This window comes from Ahaetulla prasina, chromosome 7, assembly GCF_028640845.1.
Source record: "Ahaetulla prasina isolate Xishuangbanna chromosome 7, ASM2864084v1, whole genome shotgun sequence".
Taxonomy (NCBI): Eukaryota; Metazoa; Chordata; class Lepidosauria; order Squamata; family Colubridae; genus Ahaetulla; species Ahaetulla prasina.
In genome coordinates this window covers 75,080,008-75,106,148 of record NC_080545.1, presented here as the reverse complement: position 1 = coordinate 75,106,148, position 26,141 = coordinate 75,080,008, and the positions used below count along the sequence as shown (strand labels likewise).

Genomic DNA, 26,141 nt, shown 5'->3' with positions numbered 1-26,141 from the left:
ACCTACACCATTCCAGACAAATGGCTGTCCAGCCTCTTCTTAAAAGCCTCCAGTGATGGAGCATCCACAACTTCTGAAGCAAGCTGTTCCATTGGTTAATTGTTCTCACTGTTAGGAAAATTTCCCTTAGTTCTAGATTGGATCTCCTCTTGATAAGTTTCAATCCGTTATTTCTTGTCCTGCCCTCAGGTGCTTTGGAGAAAAGGTTGACCTCTCTTTTCTGTGACAGCCCCTCAAATATTGGAAGACTGCTATCATGTCACCCTAGTCCTTCTCTTTGTTAGACTAGACATACCCAGTTCCTTCATCGTATATTTTAGCCCTTAGCCCCTAATCACCTTTTTTGCACTTTTTCTAGAGTCTTGGCATCTTTTTTTATATGGTGGTGACCAAAATTGGATGCAGTATTCCAAGTGTGGTCATACCAAAGCAGTATAAAGCAGTAATAACACTTCAGAACTTGATACAATCTTTGTTGATATACCCGAAGACTGCATTGGTTCTTTTGGAAGCTGTAGCACATTGCTGGCTTGTACTTAAGTGGTTATCTACTAGGAAATGAAATAAAATGAAAAGAACAAACCATGGTCAAGAAGATGAAATCAAAAAAGAACTGCATAGAAAAGATGTGAATGTTTACTTGAAAATATAACAGTGGAATCAACTACTTACCTTCCATATGATTGTGAAATCATTTATGGCAAGGAACTACATAGTAGGGGGCCTCATTTACAGAAAAGACTTTATCACCTAGGTAGATGAAGATATTTACAGATATTATATGCTGGAGATAGTTATGGTTTGATTAGTGCTGCTGTAAGCTGTGAATTGGTCCCACACTAACAGTTTTGGATTTAGAAAGATTCAACATCTCAATAAACAAATCAATACTTTACATCATTTAAATATGCTTTCTCCCTTTAGGTGTCACATATTAAATGGAATATACAGAGTTGAGGATCTCCAAACCCTGTCACAATCTAATGGATTTGCAAGGACATTGCAGGACAACTTCCTAACATTGTCGGAAAGAAACGGGGTACGTTGGCCATTATGCTACAACCCATCACTTTAGCGTGTTCCTCACATATGTGCTAAGAAAAGATATGCTGAACTTGTGTTCTCTTGAATTTAAACATGTTTTTCCAAAGAGCCAAAATGAGAAATCTTCTGTAGGCTGAAATGTGACATTGGGACCATAGTATGACAGAGCTGAAACTGGTTTTCCCCAAAAGATAATTATTACTTTTTGTGCTCTTTACTTCTGTTGAAAGACACAGATGAGTGTTACATTGAGCAACTCAAGGTACATGTTACCCACGGGCCCAATCTTGTAATCTCAGGTGTGAAAGGATGAAGAGTGGTTTCGTTCCATATATCTAGGGTTAACGTTAACATATTACAGAATTTGGGCTGCCAGATCTAAAAATCAAGATGACAATTAAATGGCAGCAAAATTTGCAGAATTTTTACCATTTATCTATAAAAGGGACTTTTAAGGCTTAAAATGGAAAGTTGCAAATAGAAGAGAACAGGTCTACTGAATTTCTCAATTATCCATGTCCTGTCCCAAATATGCTTTTTTTTTTAAAGGCAATTGGGCTTTCTTGGTTTTTTTTTTTCCCTTTGAAAATGCTTTCAATCCAAATTCAATCCAAAACAAATCCAAGAAGCTTCTTCAGTTCAAGAAAAAAAGTCAGTTGCCTTTTGGAAAAAGCCCCTTTAGGACATTTGAATTACACACATAGGGAACTGCAAATGTTAAGCAGAATTTGCTAACAAAAGTCTGGCCTAGAGTACCCTTGGAAAAAGATAAGTTTCCTACTCTAGTCATTTTTTACTAGAAATCCAGCAAATTTTATGCATCTTAAATAAGCCACTTTTCTCCTCTCTTTTCCAGAATGTTTTAATTGATGGAGCTAACATAATATCTGGTGATATTGCAGCCACAAATGGGATTATTCATATAATAGATAAGGTATTATCAAAAAATTTTCTTAAATGCCCCCAAATTATTTTGTCCCTCCAACTGGGAGAACATTCTGTAGTTTTTGAAAGTGTATTTGGTAACATTTTAACTTCTAATTTAGTACTGCCTGATTGTGAACTGTGATTTATTTTTTCCCCTTCCACTACCAGAACTTCCTTGTAGTAAACCATACTATGTTAAAATCATGATATCCTTTGACCAAAGTTCATGCCTATTATTACCCAACCCATTTTGTTAGGAATTTGGCGTTTGAACAAAACTGTTCTGTTTTGGGGTGAAGTGAATCTTTTTGTGAATCTTCTCTGTCTGGAAATCAAGGGACAATTTTTACCCATAGCAGTACTTTCATTTTACTAAATTCAGAATAATTTTTTAAAAAATCTTTTGAATGACAAATATATACCGAACATTGTTTCTTTTCCTATAGTACTGCAGCAAAATGAATTGTCTGAATCTGACCTTGTGTGTTTTTGTGTTTGCAGGTTCTGGCACCTCTCAGAGGACTAAGTGGCTCTTTGCCAAAACTGCTTCCTCGCTTAGAACAGATGCCAGACTACTCCATTTTCAGGAACTATATCATTGTAAATCCTCAGGTTCTTATTAAAATTGCCACATATTAAACAAACAAACTGATTTCATAACTTTGCATTTGTTTTTTCATAACAGCACTACAACCTGGCAAATGTAATAGAAGCCGCTCGTGCGTACTCGGTTTTCGCCCCAAGTAATAAGGCCATTGAAAGTTATCTGAAGGAAAAACAGTCAGCATCTCTAGTATGTATTAACTCCCAAGCCTTTCCTTAAGAAAATATCTTTAACTGAGATTTGTTTGTGAACTGTCCGATGGCTCAGAGCAAAACTGAAACCATGGTACTACTGGTGAGCATTCTGGCATAAGGATAGCATGTTCTCTGAGATTCTAACTAAGCAGTGTCTGGGTGAGAGGCATTAACTCTGCCTATCTAAACTGACTGACTGACTGAACTATGGCTTTGCTTTGGAACGCCATACAGGTAGTCCTCGACTTATAACCATTTATTATTCTTCAAAGTTACAAAGACACTGAAATAAATGTGACTTTCATATTTTTCACACTTACCAACTGTTGCAGCATCCCCATGGTCATGTGATCAGAATTTGGATCTGGTTCAACTGGTTCATATTTATGATGGTTGCAGGGTCCTAGGTTCATTTGATCACCTTTCACGACCTTCTCACAAGCAAAGTCAATGAGAAGCCAGATTTACTCAACATCCGTTGTTAACTTCATAACTGCAGTGAATCACTTAACAACTCAGGCAAGAAAGGTCATAAAATGGAACAAAATTCACTTAACAACTGTCTCATTTAGCAACATAAATTTTGAGCTCAATTGTGGTCGTCAGTTGAGGACTACCTGTCATGATCTCTAATTTGTCTTTGGCTCTTTGAAATTGAGCCCAAATAAAATTAGCATGATAAGGCACCTTTCTGCAACCAACAAGCATGTTGTTATCAATTTGCCAGAAGAGGTAGATCACTTTGTTTTTTTCTGTTTCTGGATTGCCAAATTCTGCATCAGAATGAACCCAAATGAATTGATTCATCAATAAATTATAAGAGGATGATAAAGATAAAGGTAAAGTTAAAGATTCCCCTTGCACATATGTGCTAGTCATTCCCGACTCTAGGGGGTGATGTTCATCTCCGTTTCAAAGCCGAAGAGCCAGTGCTGTCCGAAGACGTCTCCGTGGCCATGTGGCTGGCATGACTAAACGCCAAAGGTGCACGGAACACTGTTACCTTCCTACCAAAGGTGATCCTTATTTTTCTACTTGCATTTTTTACGTGCTTTCGAACTATTAGGTTGACAGAAGCTGGGACAAATAACAGGAGCTCACCCCGTTACGCGGCATTAGGGATTTGAACCGCTGAACTGCCGACTTTTCAATCGACAAGCTCAGCTTCTTAGACACTGAGCCACCGCGTCCCTTGATGATAAGATAGATAAATAGAATTAAGGGGAGTATTCAAAATTCAGAATAGATGGTGACTGAACAGAGAAATCTGTCACCATTCTATAAAACAAGCCAGGAGATTATAGAAATGGCTAATTTATATTATTATGAGAAAACAAAAAGTTGTGATTTGATGTTAATACCTTATTTTACTGCAGCAGAGAGAGTCAGAAGTCAATGCTTCTTTTTCTTTTTCTTAATCCTTCCTCACTCTTCTCCTCCCCCATTCCTCCCCACTGTTTTCCTATTTTCTTTTGCATTTTATATCTTATTTTATCTTATAACTCAGGGGTGTCGAACCCACAGCATCACAGCAGCATCACATGACGTATCGCAACTTTTTTCCCCTTCTCTCTGGGCTGGGTGTGCCAGCGCATGACACATCCGGCCCGCGGGCCATGAGTTTGACAGCCTTGGTATAACTCAATAAAAATGTTAACTTAAAAAAAAACCAGGAGCAGTGCAACAAAGTGATAACTGAGTTTGTGACTATTAACCAAATCATTTATTCTTCTAAAACTAACTTTTTGTTAACTTTTAACTTTGCTTTTATAAAATATGGATGTATTAATACAATTAAGAAAGTAAATTAATACATTAGAGGTATCCACAGTGTATGGTTAAAAAAAGAGATCAAAATAGTGGCCACAAGAATGCTGTCAAAACTCATATCTGTTTTTTATGTGACACCTATATAAAAGGGACATGGTGGCTCAGTGGCTAAGATGCTGAGCTTGTCGATCGAAAGGTCGGCAATTCAGCACTTCGAATCCCTAGTGCTGCGTAATGGGGTGAGCTCCCATTACTTTTCCCAGCTTCTGCCAATCTAGCAATTTGAAAGCACTTAAAAAATGCAAGTAGAGACTTCCGGTTGGCCCCACCTTTCTCGTTGGGTGCCTAATTTAAGGCACTCCACACTGGATATCGTAAAAGCCGGTGAAAACAGCAAAAAACAGCTGTTCCCGGCTTCAATTTCTCCCTCTGGTTGAAAGAGAGAGAAAGAGCAGGGGGGAGAGTGGTAGATTCCCCTAGGGGCTTTGTTTTTGTTATGCAAAGTCCCGAAAGGTTGAATCCCATTGAATCCTCCTTTAATCTCCAGTATTCAGTGCGCTCCTGCAAAAGCAGGAAAAGAGGAAGGTGTCCACCTCTGCTCTATTGATTTCTTTTTGTGGATTCCTACATGCAGACGGAAGAAGCACGAGTGAACAATTATTGGATTGCAAGTATTTTTTATTTCCTGACTTCCACCTTTTAAAAAGAGAAACTTTTTTTCCCCTTGCTTTAACTGACTGTTTAAAATGGCGTTTTAGAGGAAGTGAAAGTACAGCGAAGTAAAGTGGAAAGGAGCAAGCTGCATAACTAAGAAGCTAAGAAGCTAGGAAACACTATTTGTGAATACTTAAAGGAAAAATTGCGTTTACTTGCTGAGAAAGTGAAACTGAATGGAGATTTTATCTTATTGTGCTGGACTGTGGACTGTTGGATTATATTAGTTTGTTTAAGTATTTCATAAGGGGATTCTCAGCAAGAACTTTGCCATGGAGGTTCTTTCAGAAGAATGGATTCGTGACTTTATACAGGATTATACAGAAAGAATGTATTTAATTATTCAAAAATACGAATTGATAAAAAATGGGGATGTTTTGGATGTGAGCTTGGAGGAAATTAACCAGTGTAATCAGTACTTGAAATATGGAATGGAGGCGCAAGCAAAAATGGATAAAAATGAAGATATGGTTATGAATAAACAAAATGATGTACAGAGATTTTTTCCAAAACGTTTAGATGAAATGCCTGAATCTGTGTTACAAGAGGCTGCCCCCCGAACTGGAAAAATTCACAGGATTAATGCTTTTCAAGAGTTTTCTTTCCAGATTGATGGAATTTATGGCAGTAATTTGTGGATTGTTGGACATAAGGAACTATTAGGAAATATTGTGATTGACTTTTTAAAAGGAGTAATGAAGGAAAGACAGAGACTAATGCATCAAAAAAAAATGGCAAGAGTATTATTCTGGAAAGAAGTTTTTTTTGAAATATTAAGAGACAAAAATATTAGCGTTCCTGAAAGATTAAAGATCTGGAAGAAATGGGTTGATTATATGTTTCACATCTATCATAAAAGACTAAATATTTGGATTTATACTGGATTTTGATGAGGAAGGACTAAAGTTGAATAGATACTGTAATTTCTTGTATTGAAATTAAATAATGTGTTGTATTGAATTGTAAATAGAATATTTTTGAAAGGTCTTACGTAAGAAAGATTTGGGGGGGAAATTATATGGTTATAGAAACTATAAGGGAGATATTTTCTGAATTGGATTGGATTTTTATGTATTAGCTGGTTTTAAATACTTTAGGATTAATTTGTTTTATTGATTTATATATTTTATTACTGTTAATTGTTAATTGTTTATTTTTTTTTGAAGGATTTTGGTTATGTAAGGAAGAAGTCAAAGTTAGAGGGGGAAAATTGGTATAATAGTTTTGGGGGGGAAAAAATTTTTTTAGTATATGTTTATTTTATTTTTAACTATACCTTGTGTTTGTTCCGGGAAGTCAGGGGGGAGGGGGGAGGGGGGTTTGTGAAGGGAGAGGGGAGGGGGGCTGGGGGAAAGGGGAAAAAAATTTTGTAAAACTTTTTGAATAAAAAAAAAATGCAAGTAGAAAAATAGGGACCAACTTTGGTGGGAAGGTAACAGCATTCCGTGCACCTTAGCCATTTAGTCATGCCGGCCACATGACCACGGAGACATCTTTGGACAGTGCTGGGTCTTCGGCTTTGAAACGGAGATGAGCACCACCCCCTAGAGTCGGGAACGACTAGCACACATGTGCAAGGGGAACCTTTACCTTTATATAAAAATTGATGGATCTTTGATTACTCCATTGTGGACCCACTACTCTCAAACTCAGTGTATCTGAATAAAAATGAAGACAAGACACAGGAGGCTTTAGAATCAAATGCAAGTCCTGTTTCTGCTGACCAATTGGCCCCCATCTTCACCCATATTTTCAATAAATCACTAGAGATGTGTTATGTTCCTTCTTGCTTCAAATGCTCTACCATCATCTTAGTGCCGAAGAAGCCCACCATCAAGGAACTGAATGAGTACAGACCAGTTGCTCTAACATCTGTAGTCATGAAAACCTTTGAAAGGCTAGTGCTTTCCTACTTGAAAACCATCATGGATCCGCTGTTAGACCCCTTGCAATTTGCATACCGAGCAAATAGATCAACAGATGATGCTGTTAATATGGCTCTGCACTACATCCTACAACATCTTGAGTCTCCAAAGACCTATGCAAGGGTCCTTTTTGTAGACTTTAGTTCAGCATTCAATACCATCATTCCAGACATTCTTCTAACTAAGCTAAACCAGCTACAGGTACCGGAACAGACTTGTAAGTGGATCACAAGCTTCCTAACAAACAGGAAGCAGCAGGTGAAGCTAAGCAAGATCACATCAAATACCTGTACAATTAGCACAGGGGCCCCCCAAGGCTGTGTGCTCTCCCCACTTCTCTTCTCTCTGTATACCAATGACTGCATCTCCAATGATCCATCTGTTAAGCTACTGAAGTTCGCAGATGACACAACAGTGATTGGTCTCATTCGAGACAATGACGAATCCGCATATAGACGAGAGGTCGAACGACTAGCCTTGTGGGGCAACCAAAACAATCTGGAACTGAACACACTCAAAACCGTAGAAATGGTGGTAGACTTTAGGAGAAACCCTTCCATACTTCCACCTCTCACAATACTAGACAACACAGTATCAACAGTAGAAACCTTCAAATTTCTAGGTTCTATCATATCGCAAGATCTAAAATGGACAGCTAACATCAAAAACATCATTAAAAAAGGACAACAAAGAATGTTCTTTCTGCGCCAACTCAGTAAGCTCAAACTGCCCAAGGAGCTGCTGATTCAGTTCTACAGAGGAATTATTGAGTCTGTCATTTGCACCTCTATAACTGTCTGGTTCGGTTCTGCAACCCAACAAGAAAAACACAGACTTCAGAGGATAATTAGAACTGCAGAAAAAATAATTGCTACCAACCTGCCTTCCATTGAGGACCTGTATACTGCACGAATCAAGAAGAGGGCCGTGAAAATATTTACAGACTCCTCGCATCCTGGACATAAACTGTTTCAACTCCTACCCTCAAAACGACGCTATAGAGCACTGCACACCAGAACAACTAGACACAAGAACAGTTTTTTCCCCGAAGGCCATCACTCTGCTAAACAAATAATTCCATCAACACTGTCAAACTAATTACTGAATCTGCACTACTATTAATCTTCTCATAGTTCCCATCACCAATCTCTTTCCATTTATGACTGTATGACTATAACTTGTTGCTGGCAATCCTTATGATTTATATTGATATATTGACCATCAATTGTGTTGTAAATGTTGTACCTTGATGAACGTATCTTTTCTTTTATGTACACTGAGAGCATATGCACCAAGACAAATTCCTTGTGTGTCCAATCACACTTGGCCAATAAAAATTCTATTCTATTCTATTCTATTCTATTCTATTCTATTCTATTCTATTTAAATCGAAAAGAAATGTAGAGTCTGCCTTCTAGAGAAAAAAAACAATACAGATGAGGAAAAACCTCTTAATCTTTTCCCTTCTACAGTTTTTCTGTTAAAAGGGTAAAAAGCTCTTTTTATTCTTGTCACTCTGCCAAATGTAGTGGGAAGCAAGTACGGAAGAAATTGTAAGCCTATGAATAGGGTCTGGCATTTATGTTTTGTACATATTTAAATTCCGAATAGGTTTTTTTTTTTCCAGAAAGTTCCTGTTAGAGATATAATTAATATAATTTATGACCTGCACATTTTTTTCATTGGAGTCTTTGAATTAAATACGGGTTTGTAATTTAAAAAATTACAAATCCTATTTAGTGGATAATCCAGAAAGCATGCTCATGTTGTCAATTATGATCTCTCCATCATGACACCATAAGCTTGCTCTCTTTCTAAATTAAAATCCTTACATCCAGTCAAAAGGTAATCAGTAATAAAATCTTCTGGCTGCTGACAACCAACTTTTTATTAGAAAAATTGGAAATTTGACACCCTGCTAAACAATCACTATTCCTGGAAACCACAGGATGAAGATCAGATCCGGTATCATATTATCCTGGGAGAGAAGCTCTTGAAAAATGACCTGCATATTGGGATGTTCAAGACAACCATGCTTGGATTGTCCTTCAGAGTAGGATTCTTCAGTCATGATAATCAGGTATAGCCAGTATTCATTAACATGGCATTTGCTGTAATTTATTTATCTAAACACCTGCTCTTAGAAACAATTTACATTGGCTTAATTGACTGTGTCAGAAAAAACCCATTGGTTCCAGTAAGCAGGATTTTAAGCTAAACTCCCCAAGAGGATGTCCTAATATAAATGTATTTGTGCTCTCAGTTAATGAGGCAACTCATCAGATGTAAACATTAAATACGTGCATTAAGTGCTGGGTTTGAGGGAGAACTCAGAAAGTAGGATTGAGAACAAATGAATCAACATTAATCTTTGGGTTTAACTAGGAGTTCTCTCTTTAATGTCTTTTTGCTGATTATTCCAAGGCTGTATTTTCTGAAGTGGGATGGTAATTATTATTATTTTTTTGCCCAAATAGTCAAAACCAAACTTTCCATGTCTGATGCTTTCCAGACATGATGGAATATAAGCCCATCATTCTACCCATCAGTTAGTTATCAGTTCCAGAGATCTACTCTAAAGACTAGATCTTTAAAAGAGACAGCAGCATCCATAAGATCTTACTGCTTTCATTATGAAAAATATGAAAAAAAAATGTTGTGATATTACAACACATGCTTTGCCAGGGAACAGTTGTCATCCTCAGAATATGCTTAGAAAAGGTGTGAGTCTTGCATTGCATCTCTTCTTACATCAGTCTGATTCTCCTTTTTCCTCCGATGGATGATGCTGTTCAGAGAACTAGCTGCACAATGATAACCAAGAGTTTTATTTTCATGGTTTAATCATATGCAGTTTAGTCATAAATTCAGAAATAAACAAAATCTGCTCTTAAGAGATATACAATGGTTTGAATAAGATGTAAATTTTGCCACTGGAGACTTTCAGATCAAGGTTTTATAATGCAATGATGTCCTTTATTACATATACTGGCTGAATAAAATGGGGACGGAGTAAATGTTATACAAGCTGTATTTTTATAAGTAATCTCTCTCACATGTGTTAACATTTTGTGCACAGCTCTACATAAATGAGGCACCTATAAATTACCCAAATGTTGCAACAGATAAAGGAATAATCCATGGACTGGGAAGTGTAATGGAAATTGTAAAGAACAGATGTGATATTAATGATACTGTGATTGTAAATGTAAGTTGTGCGCTTCTGAACATGCATTGCATTTTTAATTAATGTGTACTGAAAAAATACCAATCAATATATACTTAAAATATAATGATTTTTAGCTTGTACTAAATATTAATGACATATATTGCAATTAGCATTATAATAGCACAGCTGTCTAACACAAGCAATCCAGAACTTTCTATTAATCTGGTTTTATCTAGTTTCTGTAATAGATACATATAACAATAACAGAATAACAGAGTTGGAAGGGACCTTGGAGATCTTCTAGTCCAACTCCCTACTCAAGCAGGATAGACTATACCAGTGATGGCGAATCTATGGCATGCATACCACAGGTGGCATGCGTAACCATATCAGTGGGCACACAAGCTTAGCTCTGCCAGCTGATTTTTGGGGCTTCTGGGCCCACCAGAAGTAGGGAAACAGCCTGTTTCCTGCCTCTGGAGGGCCTGGGGGTGGTGGGGAAAGCCCGTTTTTCTCTCTCACCTGGCTCCAGAGCCTCTCTATGAGACTGAGGTGGGCGAAAACGGCCTTCCCCACCCCTCCAGAGGCCAAAAATGGTCCATTTACCAGCTTCCAGTTGGTCAGGAAGTGATGTTTTTTGCTGTCCCCAGCCCCCAGAGCCTCTCTAGGAGTACTCTCTAGGCATGCCAGGAGCAGGAGGGGGATCACGCGTGCAACCCCCCCTCCCCCCTTCCTGGCACACGATGGCAAAAAGGTTAGCCATCACTGGCCTATACCATTCCAGACTAGTGACTGTCCAGTCTTTTCTTAAAAGCCTCCAGTGATGGAGCAACCATAACTTCTGAAGGCAAGCCATTCTACTGGTTAATTATGGGTTAACCAGTGGTTAATTAACACTTGGGGGAATGGCTCCAACAGATCCCAGGATCAGAGTTTTCTGTCCAGTGCAGTGCAGCTAAGATAATATACGAAACCTTCAAACTCCCAGGCCTCTGGCAGAGGACCTGAGATTGAGGATGCAACATATCACCCATAGGGGGTCATGGGCCACAGGTTGGGGACCTCTGCCATAGCAAACTCAAGTCTATCTATTTGCATGCCAGGACTCCCAGATTTTCCAACTCACACCATTCATTCTGCAAGATGTTCAGGACATCATTAATCATTCCCTCTTGTACAGCCTCAAAACAATCCATTATAGATCAAGATTGAAAGGACGTGCTTGGGCCAATATCACAGTCTTTCCCTGTGACTCTCAAGTATCATCTTTTCTCCACTGGTTTTATTTTGGCAGATGCCAAAATAAGAGAAAACAAAAGAAAGAAATGAAATGAGAATGCAATTTATATTCAAACCACAGAGCAAAGTCCTCTTGGGGAATCATTGTAAGAAAGATAAGGAAAGCAAATTAATGGAGGAAATAATCAAAGCTTCTATGCAAGATCTCTTATGCTTATCTGGCAATACAGAAATGCTTTCTGGATCTACCATTTGGCAAATGTGTGTTTTCTTTTTAAGGGAAGGTGTGTACCCTGCTCACAGATATCTACCTGCCCTACTGGAAGTATAAAAATTGTAAGTATTTGAGAATGAAATTGATAGAAATAGGGAGTAGCGAGTTTGGTGCAGTGATTAATGTACTGGCCTAGAAACCAGGAGTTAGAATAGAATAGAATTCTTTATTGGCCAAGTGTGATTGGACACACAAGGAATTTGTCTTTGGCGTATATGCTCTTAATGTACGTAAGGAGAATATAATATATTCATCAAGAATAAAAAGATACAACACTTAGTGATAGTCAAGGTTACTAATAAGCTATAAATCACACTAGGAAACAAATAAAAACAATATAAATTGAAAGATACAAGCAACATGGTTATAGTAATAAGTGGGAAGGGATAGATACTACTAAGGAAGAGAAGAATAATAGTAATACATTCTTAGTAAATTATTTGACAGTGTCATGGGAATTAATTGTTAAGCAGAGTGATGGTACTTGGGAAAAAACTGTCCTTGTGTCTAGTTGTTCTGGTGTGCAGTGCTCTATAGCATCGTTTTGAGGGTAGGAGTTGAAACAGTTTATGTCCAGAATGTGAGGGGACTGTAGATATTTTCTCAGCCCTCTTTTTTACTCGTGCAATATGCAGATCCTCAATGGAAGGCAGGTTGGTAGCAATTTCAAGTTCTAGTCCTATCTTAGGCACGGAAGCCAGCTGGTGACTTTGGACTAGTCATTCTCTCTCAGCCCAGCTCATCTTACACGGTCGTGTTAAATGTATGTTTTTTTTAAAAAATAGTTTGCCGCAACTGCCTGTGAAGGTTCCTGGATTGGGACTGAAAGGCAAAAGCAGAAACAATATGGTCTGTCCCGTAATTGGGTAGACCAGGTTGCCCTGATAAACCGATCTCACTGGAAAAAACACTTAATCTTACAGGGTCCCTATTATGGAGAAAATAGGAAAAGAGGAAAGAAGAAGTAGCCCAAGAAATGCCTGATTCAGCTGTTTTATCATTTTGGATTATCTGGTCAGAGGAAAAGAACAGCATTCTTTGTTGCTTAAAATTCTAAAGAACTTGTAAAGAAAACCGTAAAATATTATCATGAATATTTAAGAAATTTAATCACAGCAGGCCTGGGCCTCAGTTTGGGTTCAAATGAAAGCCAATAGAGTTGTTTTATTTCAAATATTACATCAAATATACATCAAATACATCAAATTACATCAAATATTACTTCAAATATTACATTATTTGAAGTATAGGTAAAATATTACATGAAATTTAGAATAGCTTTTTGCAGTATTTCAAAAACGTCTTATTCAATCTTTTTCATTAAAAATGGTTATTCTTTCATACAGCCAGGCAAGAAGGGGATCTGCTATTATGTCTCCGTGTATGGAATAGCGATGCGCGTCGGATGCCAGTCAAAATGTACTAAAAGTAGAATTGTAAGCATACTATTGATACAATACCATGTGGAAGGGGGTTAGATTGTTACTACTGGTTCTGTGGGTGTGGCTTGGTGGGTGGGAAGGGTAATGTACTGGGTGGGCATGGCAACTTTTTTTTTTTACTTTTAAAAGCATTTTTTCTGCAACTTCTTCAGCCGAAGAGGTTGTAAAAAAATGCTTTTAAAAGTCTGTGGTGAGCAAGCAACTCAGCTGGGATCGCCAGAGGAAAAAAAGCTTTTAAAGGGTTCTGACGATCCCAGCTGAGTTGCCGGATCACCAGAACATTTTAAAAGCATGTTTTTACAACCTCTTCGGCCAAAGAGCTTGTAGAAAACATGCTCTTAAAGGGTTCTGACAATCCCAGCTGAGTTGCCTGATCGCCAGAACCTTTTAAAAGTATGTTATTTACAACCTCTTCGGCTGAAGAGCTTGTAAAAAAATGCTTTTAAAAGGTTCTGGTGATCAGGCAACTCAGCTGGGATCACCAGAGGAGCCTTTTAAAAGCTTTTTTAAGCCGAAGAGGTTGTTAAAAATGCTTTTAAAGGGTTCTGACGATCCCAGCTGAGCCGCATGATCATCAGAGGCTTTTTTTTTACTTTGAAAAACATTTTTTCAACCGAAGAAAAAATGCTTTTCAAAGTAAAAAAAAAGAAACCTCTGATGATCGTGCAGCTCAGCTGGGGTGGGGGCCGGGGGAGGGCAGAGATTTTTGCTACCGATTCTCCGAACCACCTGCTGTCATCGCTACCGGATCGGACGATCCAGCCGAAACCGGGAGCATTTCAACCCTGGTTAGATTCACACATTGCTCGGGGCCTGTGATACTTAATCCAAGGGGAAGATTTGATAGGTTGATAAAAATGCCAAATCCAGTCTGAATATCTGGACGATTGTGCAATGAACCATAACAATAAAAGACTCAGCCTCTGTCTAAAGAATAGTTCAGATTTTAACACTGTTTCATGTACAGGTAAATTTTTGGAAACTACTCCAAAAGATTATTTAGCACTGAGCAACACAGCATGTTTATTTATTGCAGTTTGCAACACATGTTGTATAACTACAGCTGTCCTTGATTACTTAAGGGGGGGGGAGCCTAAAATAAACAATGATGCAGCACAATGGGTAAAGAATGTGATTGGGTTATTACGTCTAATAATAAAATTATGTCCCAAAAGTTATCTCTGTGCTGTTGACAACCGGTTCAAGAATTCCATCCTTACTTTCTGGTTTTCTTCCTTTCCAAGGATTCAAACTGCTAGTAGCCCTAAAGTCTTTATTTCTTTTTAGACCAGAGAATGTTGTGCAGGCTTTTATGGTCCACAGTGTGAGTCTTGTCCAGGATTATCTGGGAAAATATGTTTTGGCAATGGATTTTGCTTGGATGGCATCAACGGCACTGGGTCTTGCCAGTGTGAAGCAGGATTCGATGGAGTGGCCTGTGAGCGATGTTCTGAAGGCAAATATGGCACAAATTGTGACCAAGGTACTTCTGGTTTCAGAACCATTTACTTTGCTAAATTTCCAAGTCATTGTCAAGTCAAAGATATAACAAATTATGCTACCCCTATCTTTTCACTTTTGTTTCTCGTGGATCACATTGAATTTCAGACGGATTTCCTCGGAGTGCAGTTTAGTAGGATTCATATGCATCCAAGTGGCTGAAGTGCTATCAATGAATAATCAAACATTTTATCAACTTTTTGCTTAATTTTATGTTTTAATGTTTTATATTTTACTACTTTATTTTTCATTGCAATTCATATTTCTGAATAATGGTATTGTTCATGGCCCGTATGCTTCTCAACTGCATCTATTGTTTTCATTTGGTAAATAGATACTTCTTTTTGTGTCTAACTGTTGTACACATGGAAGGGTCTGTCAACAAATGAATCAACAATCATTCAACAAATATGAAGATCCATTCTGCCATTTGTATTAGATGTTGACCAACTGTATGTAAAATAGCTTGTTAGATCTCAGTGTTTTCCATAAGGCAACCAGCTATAATTCTTCAGACTTCACTTCAGGGCTCAGGCTTTGAAAAGAAAGAAACAGCACCATTGTTCACACCAGGTTATGTGTGCTACACTTGTAATATTATATCTTAGGCATTTAGTAGTGAATGTAGACAAAGGTATAATTGATGCAACTGCAAAACAGACATAAATTATCATTTATGATAATTTGTTTATTTTTATTTATTTATTTTGTCAAACATGTTCAAGATAACAGGAGTAAGTATAAACATGGATATGAACACAGAAAATGGGTACGAATAAATGGGGACAGTAGGACAGGGACAGTAGGCACACTGGTGTGCTTATGCATGCCCCTTACAGACATCTTAGGAATGGGGTGAAGTCAACAGTAGACAGTCTAAGATTAAAGTTATGGGGGTTTGAGGATGTAACAACAGAGTCAGGTAGTGGATTCCAGGCATTGATCACTCTATTGCTGAAGTCATATTTTCTGCAATCGAGTTTGGAGCGGTTTACCTTGAGTTTGTATCTATTGTGCGCTTGTGTATTATTGCGGTTGAAGCTGAAGTAGTCATTGACAGGTAGGATGTTGTAGCAGATAATTTTGTGCACTACGCTTAGGTCAGATCATAGACGGAGTAGTTCTAGGCTGTCCAAGCCCAAAATTTCAAGCCTGGTGGCATAAGGTATTCTATTGCAAGCAGAGGAGTAAGTACTCTTCTTGTGAAATACTCTGGACTCACTCAATTGTATTAATGTTGGATATACAGTGTGGATTCCAGGCAGACAAGCTGTATTCAAGAATTGGTCTAGCAAAGATTTTGTATGCCCTAGTTTGCAGTACAATGTTACTGGAGAAGAAACTTCACAAGATTAGGTTGACAATTCTTAATGCCTTTTTGACAATGCTGTTACAGTGAGCTCTGGCGCTTAGATCATTTGAGATGAGTACTCCAAGGTCCTTGACAGAGTGAGGGTCATCTACAAGGTCGTATCCACCCAGCTTGTATTGGTGTTCTGATTCTTTTTTGCCAATGTGTAAGACGGAGCATTTGTTGGTTGAGATTTGAGTTGCCAATTCTTTGACTATTCTGACACATAGTCAAGGTTGCTTTGTAGGGCATCAGCATTGTCGGTGGTGTTAAATAGTTTTACATCATCAGCAAAGAGGACATTAAAATATTGTTAAAATATGTTTTAAATATTTTAAATATTTAAAATATTTTAATTATTTAATTTTAAAATATTTAAAAGATGTTAAAATATTTCAGTAAATTGGATCACAAAAGCCTTGAAGAGAGTAAAGGCAAGCTGAAGGTATGCTAGTTGTTACTACTGTTTTATGAGCTATTTTGAATTAAAATCACCCCTTTGTTTTTAGACTGTGCCTGCATCAATGGGAGATGCAACAGTGGTATTAAAGGAGATGGGACCTGTGAATGTAATGTTGGTTGGAGAGGTGTCAAATGTGACAGCGGTAAGTGGATTGCTGCATCCTATTTCAGAGTTAAAACTAGTAATTGTGTCATCAGCAGCTCTGGCCAAGCCTCTCTTTCAAAGAGAGTTCATTATCTGTATGGTATGCAGGACCCAGCCACACATGTTTGTTGTGGCCCATTGGCTGCCAGCAGAGATAGCGGCAGAGTCAGATGAGGAGGAGGTGAAGGGAGAACCTGGGCCAGCTTCAGAACCTTTGGAAGACTGATAAGGAAACAGCAGCAGAGGCAGAGCCAGGACCTTCCATCCTCCCCCAGGTGGAGAGTCAGCTATCTTCAGGGCCAGAGCTGAGTGAGGGGGAGGGACAGATGGGTCCAGGGGTGAAATCCAGCAGGTTCTGACAGGTTCTGGAGAACCGGTAGCAGAAATTTTGAGTAGTTTGGAGAACCGGTAGTGGAAATTTTGAGTAGTTCGGAGAACCAGCAAATACCACCTCTGGCTGGTCCCAGAGTGGGGAGGGAAGGGGGATTTTGCAGTATCTTTCCCCTGGAGTGGGGTGGGAATGGAGATTTTGCAGTATCCTTCCCCTGCCACGCCCACCAAGCCATGCCCACAGAACCGCTAGTTTAAAAAATTTAGAATTTCAACACTGGATGGGGCTCATCCCAGATGCGCATATGCATAGAGATGAAAAGAGAGGAGAGCAAAGGAAAGGAAAGCAATAAGCTGGCTCTCAGGGAAAAGCACATGTAGATGCTAGCCAGCCCCACCCTGGCTGGGAAACAAATACTAGGGATTTGAGAGTAGCCAGTTGTCAGAGACAACCGTTGGTTTTCTAGTATACAGCAAGCAATTCGGATTCCTTGGCCAAAGCCAGGTTTGTTGGGACTAATTACATTTTTTTATTCACGCGAATAAAAGACTGTTCTGGCCCTGTTTGGAAAAGGGGGTTGTTTTACTCATGAGTAAGCGGCTTATCATTACTTGTGAAGGCTGGGTCAGAACAATGTTTTGCTGCCGAAGGTCAAGGTCAAAATAAGCCTCTTACATTTCATCAACAGAAAGTAGCTGGTCTAGCAACATAAATTTAAAATAATAAGGCATTTGAGTCAGGAAGATAGGCTGAGAAGCCCATTCTTAGTTCTGCTTGTAAAGAGGAAAACATCTAGGGAGGGTTCAAAAGAAACAACATGAATTTGTTTCTTTGTTCTCCTGTGTCTCCTATGCTGTATCTCCTGGGTTTTCTTTTGAGATTTTGTTTAGAAAATGAACATGTACATCAGTGCTGGGTTTCTATTGGTTCACCCCAGTTCGGGCAAACCGGTAGTGGCAGTGGCAGGAGGCTCTGCCCACCCGCCTGGACATCATCACAGACGCTCTGTGCATGCACGCTCATAGTTCCGAACCACTAGCGAAGATAAGTGAACCCACTACTGGTGTACATGGAGAAAGGTGCTGTTTTTGTTAGTAAATTCTAGACAGAGTGAGCTTAGTTATAACAGCAAAAAGGTGGCATTTGAACCAGAACATCAGAGTAAGCGCAGGAATGAAGAAACATTTAAACCCATCTCAATTCTAATGTGATACAATCCAAGAAAATCTGTGCATATGGGTGGGCTCTACATATAGATTTCAGCTCAACTAAATAAAGGGGAGAAAGGAGAGGAGGATGTCAGTCTTGGACTGTAGAATATTGACTAACAAAAACATTTTTTTCTCTTCCCAGAAATCAGAGATGATAACTGCAACAATACCTGCCATACCAGTGCCAAGTATGTATTGCATCAAACTAGTTAATGAATCCATACTAACCTTTACTTGAACCTGACTCTAACCCTAATGTCTTCTCTAACTGTAAAATTTAATTTGAAATGATATGCAGTCAGAGCCAGTTTGGGGTATTTGTTAATATTTTGGACTAGAAACTGGGGACACCATGAGTTTGACTCCTGCCTCAGGCACAAAGCCAGCAGGCTGATCTTGGGCCAGTTCCTTTCTCTCAGCTCCAGGACAGATGGCAAACCACTTTTGAAAAACCTTGCTAAGAAAATTGCAGGGACTTGATTTTGCAATTGCAAGTGATTAAATGGGCCATGTAAAAAAAATTTTTTTATTTTTGCCCTTGTACTTGCCCTTGACTTCCACCACTCTGTGACTTCTCTTTCTCCCAATCCAACGCAAGAGACTGACAGTTATAAATGACTTTAGAAATTAAACCAACAGCCACAGGCTGCTCAGGCTGCAGACTGAATATCTTCAGTGTGGCAGAGAACTGTTTTTAATAGAGAAAACAGTTTGTATTTTTCATTTGCGAAGTTAATGTTTAAATAAATGCACAACTCATCTACTTAAACTTTAGTAGACTTTTATTATGACCCTGGTGAATGAAGGGAGTTTATTTGATACCAACTATCTTGAGTTTTCCAAGCATGCCATGTCTTTTTTCATCAATTGCAAATTATAATCTATCTTGATTTTCTACTTTAGCTGCTTTCTTAATCCTATTGGTCCAACATATTGCAAGTGTGCAGCTGGGTTTAAAGGCAATGGTACATATTGTTCGGGTAAGTGAGATTTATTCTGTTCATACAATTTTTGACAAGAAGGAAGGCAGGAATCAGACACTTTTTACAGTCTAAACTTGATTTTATTTACTCAATGGCAGCTTTTTCAGGACCATGGATAGATTCCTGGAAACAAGTACCTTATCCAGTAATCCTGAAATATTTTGTGATTCTTGTATTCTTCTCAGTTTCTCTTTTACCAAACAAGAAAAAAAAAATAGAAAAATACTCTTTTGAATTAAGTCAGGTTATGATTATATTACCTAAGCAATGTTGTATTTAGCCCTGGAATTTCAAGGCAGTATCTTATCAAGGTATTGACCAAGTTGAACTTACGTACATATTTTTCAAGATTAGCCTAGGACAGTTAGTCATATCCACATGTCCAAAAGTTGAAGACTGTAGAGACATAATGTGGTTTAGACTATAAAAATCTAGAAATGCCATATGACACTCATGGAGGTAAGTATGTTGTCTCTTGCTACCATATTTCCTTGAAAATAAGACCTAACTGGAAAATAAGCCCTAGCATGATTTTTCGGAATGCTCATAATATAAGCCCTACCCCCAAAATAAACCCCAGTTAAGATTGTCATCCAGCCAGACATATTTATTAAGTCCATTGCAACAAAAAAATAACACATCACCTGAAAATAAGCCCTAATGCGTCTTTTGGAGCAAAATTTAATATAAGAACTGGTTTTATTTTTGGGGAAATATGGTAGATATAAATTGATGGGTTGCAGTCTTGGGATGGTTTATTTCTGTATTCTCTGTGCTTTTGCAAATACGCGAGTAGAACACCAGTAGAGGAAACAATAGGTATCCTTACAGAGCAGCCAATCCTACATCATATTCCCTGAGAGAGGGATTCCTGCCTGTAGCAAATTCATTTGTCTCTTAAAAATATATTATTTTTAAATCTACACCACTTATAGCAAATTCTTTGCTCACCCAGAGGGATCCCATCTAACACCTCTCAATAAATTTGTCCTTTGAGGTCTCCTGTCAATTAATTTTCCTATATAGATAACAATCCACAATTTCTGGATATCCTGATCGGTTAAGAAATGGCCAGCCAGTCTACAGCAACATTTATTCTAGGTATACACATAAGGAATCAAACAAATTCATGTCCGCATTTATATAGCAGAGGTACCATATACTTGCTATGCAGACATTTTTCAGTAAAATTGAATTTAATTTTGACCTATTTAAATTTGCTTTCAAAGTAAAGGAATTTAAGTGGTGCAAGCCTTGCAACATAACTTCAATTGTGCATGCTTTTCCAGCTATTAATGCATGTGAGAACAACAATGGGGGTTGCTCTGCCAAAGCAGAATGTAGACGTACCACTCCAGGAAAACGAGTATGTGCTTGCAGAACAGGTTACTCTGGCGATGGAATTGCCTGCTTTGGTAAGTGCTTGTTCTATACCTACCATATTTTGCACTTTTCCAAGATCTGAATTTAGTCCATCCGATTAACATGACAATGTCTGCCCCTCCCTCCCTCCCTCCCCATTTATTTACAATTAGCAACTCCACTGTAAATATCTCATTTTAGTTTTTGTTAACTGAAATTGAAACTTATAATTTAAAGGGACAGCACACATATTTATGTTGATCAGTTGGAGTCATATAAATTGTCATGCAAAATCACTTTTTATCAGTAAATGTGCTATGTGATATCTTTATTGCATATGTTTACTTATAGAGATATATATGCATATACATGCATGGTATTCATGAGTCAGCTGGCAAGCTGATAACACATGGGAGCATCTTTTCTCAACTTCATATCCCTTAGAGATATGATTTTCAGAATGCCAAGCCAGATCTAAGAGTTGAGGCACTAATTTAGTTGGGAAAAGCTGCTGTGGGGATGAGTAATTTTCTGAAGAAAGGAGTTTGAGGGTTTTTTGGGGGGAGGGGATGTTATGCCTTTAATTCACCATTGACTCCTGGCAACTGCCTGGAGACATCCCTGAAGTTTTCTTGGTGAGTTTTTTTAGAAGTGGGTTGCCATTTCTTTCTTCCTAGGGAGAGACTGAGTGGCCCAAGGTACCTAGCTGGCTTCCTGCCAAAGGTAGGGCTAGAATTCACAATCTCCTGCTTTCTAGCTTGAAGCCTTAATCACTGCACCAAACTGGCTCTCAAAGGGAACATTATCTATTGTTAATATTTTGCACTGACTTCGTCTGGTTTAAGAGATTATTTGAGCATTTAGAAAGTACAAATGTTACAGATAGAACTATTTCACTATTTATATAGTGCCTGGATTGTACCAAAGTGCTCCCATATGAGTGAAAAGCTTATGATTATGAAAAGTTTATGCATCTGAATAAAGCTCAGGAAAGTATATAACATCTGTATTACAAATACTACACTCATTCCCAAACTAAGAGGGATTTTCTTAAGGAGCTGTGATAAATAAAAAAGCAAAAATAATTACAATAAATTATCCCTCATTTAATCTAAGTTTCATGAAAGTTAAATGGGGTTTCCCCCTTTTTTATACTTTCTTTCTTTCTTTCTTTCTTTCTTTCTTTCTTTCTTTCTTTCTTTCTTTCTTATTTCCTAAAGAAATTAATCCCTGCCTGGAGAAGAATGGAGGATGCGCTAAAAATGCAGAGTGCACTCACACTGGTCCCAACAAGGTAAAACAGTATTCCCATTTTGTATTAATTGTGCATTATACTGCATGTAAATAATAAGTGTCACTCTGTAAGTGAGATGGATGGTCTTCAAATTTGATGTACAAATAAATAAAATATAAAATAGTGGCAAATCACATAATACAGTCTGATAATATAATTCAATGCAACTTAACTGAGTTAGGGCGCTTGTTCATTTATCCTGGTGTTCTTACTTCTGATTGACAGCACTTCCTTGTCTTTTCATGCTGATAGCTTGTTTGCTTCCAGGGATCAGATTGACTGGAAATGTCAAGAACCAAGCCTAGGATCATATTTATCCAAAAAATTGATGAATAAAGAAATGCGATACCAAAATATATGATCGGTGCTGAACTAGGTGGACTACACAAATACATAACTTAGTAGGTCAAATATAAATTAATAATTTGGAGCTCTGAATGATTGCACGAGTAGGGAGAAAAACTGAAAACAGAATCACACAGACTTGACACCCAAGAGAAACCAAACAGGAGAAAGTTATCACAAGGACTTCCATGGATCAGGGAATAAAATGTTAACCTCCTCTATATTTTAACCTGGATTCTTTCCTTATTCTGACAGGCAGTATGTAACTGTTTTAATGGCTATTCTGGAGATGGGAAAACATGCACTTTCATCAGTCCCTGTACAGTGGTGAGTCTAGACTTTGTCCTCCATGCCTGTCCTTCAGAATTCAGGCAACAATCTTTATTGCAAATCAAGTACTGGAAGCTTTTTTAAACCCCATTACATTGGCTGTGTTTATTGATATACAAACTGTAAGGAGAAGTGAGAAAAACTACTGAATTTACTCTAGCTCCAGCTAAGGTTCACTAAAATAAGGTCAAGAATTTGATTCTGATGCTAATGCAACTGAAATGAATTGTCTTACTGTCTTTTTTTTTTTAAACTTTTTAGAGTGCTACAACTATCCCAGATATTTTCATTTTTATTCCTCCCCCATCATGCTTTTCTTAAGCAAAACAATTCCACAGGGGGGCACGCTATACCCTGGAGAACCTTTCAGCAGAAATGCCCTAGTCTAGCATTCCTCCTGCAAGCTGCTGTGTGTTTTGTTGTGCTTTCCCCCAGCCCTTATTGCAAACTTGTTTCCTTGCTGTCTCCCTGTTTGCTTGATGGTGAAGGGATCTGTAAAGGGTTTGAAGGAAGGATCCAGCCCTTGTTCTTTCTACCATCCTCTCCTTTGCATGCTTCATTTCTTCCCCTTAGTTTATACGTTGAACTTTCTATTGACATTTATTGAGACGAAGTATCTTTTAGCTAATGTTCCTTGCTTCTCTCTTTATCAGAATAATGGTGGATGTGGAGAAAATGCCATTTGCAATGATACTTTATCCTCAGAAAGGACTTGCATCTGTAAGCCCAATTACATTGGAGATGGGTTTCTTTGCAGAGGTAGCATTTCACTGGTGAGATACTAAATATTTGTGATCAGTTTTTGTGCTCAGTGGCAACAGTCCAAATTACACCAGAGTATGGGTGAGATATCACAAGAAAGCACATTAGCAACTGACCAGTTATAATTACACCCGTAGTGGCAGTGGTGGGATTCAGCCAGTTCTCACATATTTGGGAGAACCGGTTGTTAACTTTCTAAGCAATTCGGAGAACCGGTTGTTGAAAGAAATCTTATTTTATTTTGTTTTTTTTTCACTTTACAGGGCTAATCCTGTAAAGAAGGCAGGAAGGAAACATTCTGGTGTTGTTTCTAACCTAATCTTTATTGCCCTGCTTACAGAAACTGCCTCTCTGGTTAACCCTTATTACATTGTAACAGCTAAGGCAAAGCGCCCATCGCCGTGAGTGACGTTGAGTTGGCCACACCCACACAGTCACATGACCACTGAGCCATGCCTACCCAGCTGGTCATTAGGGCAGAGAACCGGTTGTTAAATTATTTGAACCCCATCACTGCATAGTGGGCACCTAAGCCCACCTAAGCCCACTATCTTGGAACCCAAATATATAGATACAGGGATCCTATAAATGAGCAATGTTGAGGACAATTGCAAGTTGGCTTTGTATCAGCCTGCATGGGAAAGTGGAAACCATGATTGCTATTTATTTATTTTCAAAAATATTCTGTAAACAAAAGATGGGAGGCTGTGCATGTCTTTAATTTTTAGTATGCTTTTCTAATGTAAATAATCCTCATCCTCATGTTTAAGGAACACTAGAAGCATTGGATATCAATATACTTAAATAATAAAATTTCACGCACACAGGGATAACCATAAATTTTGTTAATGCAATGTAATACAATAGGGGTGTCTTCATGTGATGTATCGCGACTTTTTTCTTCTTTGCTAAACTGGGGATGGGCGTGGCCAGCACATGACATATCTGGTCTGCGGGCCTCAAGTTTGACACCCCTGTAATACAATAATGGGATGCCAGAGGAGTAATGTTAGCTAAGTTCTTCATAACCCAGTGCACCAAAGCCATCTAAAAGGTTTATTAAAACCATTGTATCCATGGCTTAGCCTTTTCTGGCAGGATCACCAGGATACCTAGCAGCCCTTTATACCCAACAAGCCTTAAAACAACTTGATCCATAGAGAGACCTGTGAGGATGCTAAAAGATCAGTTTCTAGTTCAGAACATAAGTCAGATCTAGCTGTCTCTTACTTCACTGTAGAAATGATTTCTGCAATAATTTCATATATTTACATTTTTGGTGTTACTGGGTACCATTTTGTTATTTTAATTTTTTTAATGTTATTATTATTACAGGAACTTTCAAAGGAGTTCAATACTACTCGGTTTGGTGGGAAGATAATGGTAAGAAAGTTACAGGCCATCTCTTCCCAGTGTCTTGACTTGTAGAAAACATTTTTAAGGTTTTTTTTTTCAGATTCAATAATCTTCTGAGAGACATAAAGGTGCCTGAAATATATATTGACCAAATGTATTTTGTTTTTCACTATTATAGGATGCTTCACTCAGAGATATTACAGGAACAGGCCCCTTCACTGTTTTTGCACCAACAAATGAAGCTCTTCTAACTGAACTTCAAGTAAGTACACAAAAGCATTTTGATCTTAGATGGGACCTTCAGCATGGTTTGGTGGTCATAAATTTTGCAACCTGTTTCTATGAAGCTGCTTCCAACAGAACACCCTGCAAGAGAGTCCAATGTGAGATCTTAGTCTCTCATTTAGAATCACTTAGGAAAGATCTATGAGTTTAGTTCACAATAATATAATGGCAAAGTCAAAAAATAATTGTTCATTCTTTGCTTTCTGCCACTTTAATACAGTCAATCATTTCTGAACAATTCTTTTTCAAGCTCTCCAATTGGGTTTCCAGAGGTGTGCTGCCCCAGATTCTGCGTTATCATATTGTATCATGTACAGGATTGCTGTATAATGATCTGACTTCAGATAAAACTGTCATCACACTCCATGGAGAACCACTCAAGATCACATTTGCACAGGTAACCAATTTTCATCAGCTGGATATATAACTACACCTTCATTGGTCTTTCCAGGGATAAGAGGCAATATTGAAATTATTATATGTAAAATAAGGAACTTGAAATTATGATTTATTGCTTGCAGATACCACAGAAATATCATGAAATCTTGAAAAGGGAAAATAAACTGATCCTTTCTGGATAGATTTGTACAGTTTTGATCTGCCAAATCTTCTGAAATACCTAAGTCCCTATAATTCTAATATTAAAACATTGGATCACCATTCTACTCTCTTATACTGGCTTTGGGAATATCATGGTTTTTTTTAGATGCAGACACTTTCCTGAATCAATATGATGTTAAATTGCCTTTTCTGAGGAGTCATAATCCACAGATCTCTTCTCACAACCTCTACCTGCAATCAATGTTGACACGTTAGATCTGGGGTGTCAAACTTGAGGGCCACATCAGGATATGTGTTTGTCTTTAGGAGCTGGGGTGGGCATGGCCAGCTCAGTGTCATTTGCAGTAGTGGGTTTCAAATCCTGGGGCTACCGGTTTGCTATCAATAGTGTGTGGGCATGCGGCGCTTCTGCGCATGCGCAGAGCATTTTTTATGATGTCTGGGCCGGTGGGCGGAGCCTCCCGCCGCTGCAGCTACTGGTTCGCCCGAACCCGGGTGAACTGGGAGCAACCCACCACTGGTCACTTGTGTCAGGGCTGCCTGTGGCGGCCCAAGTGCTCT

General features: G+C 38.3%; 1 protein-coding gene across 1 annotated transcript in view; it reads left to right on the top strand.

The window, feature by feature from the left end:
• STAB2 (stabilin 2) overlaps window positions 1–26,141 on the top strand; it is a 123,716-nt gene that overhangs the window by 63,280 nt on the left and 34,295 nt on the right. Inside the window, exons 30-48 of the mRNA XM_058189719.1 lie at window positions 925–1,039; window positions 1,901–1,978; window positions 2,473–2,571; window positions 2,657–2,764; window positions 9,127–9,258; window positions 10,258–10,386; window positions 11,866–11,922; window positions 13,207–13,296; window positions 14,590–14,785; window positions 16,663–16,758; window positions 18,445–18,490; window positions 19,206–19,282; window positions 20,575–20,700; window positions 21,868–21,941; window positions 22,542–22,613; window positions 23,270–23,389; window positions 24,714–24,761; window positions 24,913–24,996; window positions 25,270–25,416. Of these exons, the coding sequence (XP_058045702.1) occupies window positions 925–1,039; window positions 1,901–1,978; window positions 2,473–2,571; window positions 2,657–2,764; window positions 9,127–9,258; window positions 10,258–10,386; window positions 11,866–11,922; window positions 13,207–13,296; window positions 14,590–14,785; window positions 16,663–16,758; window positions 18,445–18,490; window positions 19,206–19,282; window positions 20,575–20,700; window positions 21,868–21,941; window positions 22,542–22,613; window positions 23,270–23,389; window positions 24,714–24,761; window positions 24,913–24,996; window positions 25,270–25,416 (1,894 nt within the window). The remainder of the gene's footprint in view (window positions 1–924; window positions 1,040–1,900; window positions 1,979–2,472; window positions 2,572–2,656; window positions 2,765–9,126; window positions 9,259–10,257; window positions 10,387–11,865; window positions 11,923–13,206; window positions 13,297–14,589; window positions 14,786–16,662; window positions 16,759–18,444; window positions 18,491–19,205; window positions 19,283–20,574; window positions 20,701–21,867; window positions 21,942–22,541; window positions 22,614–23,269; window positions 23,390–24,713; window positions 24,762–24,912; window positions 24,997–25,269; window positions 25,417–26,141) is intronic.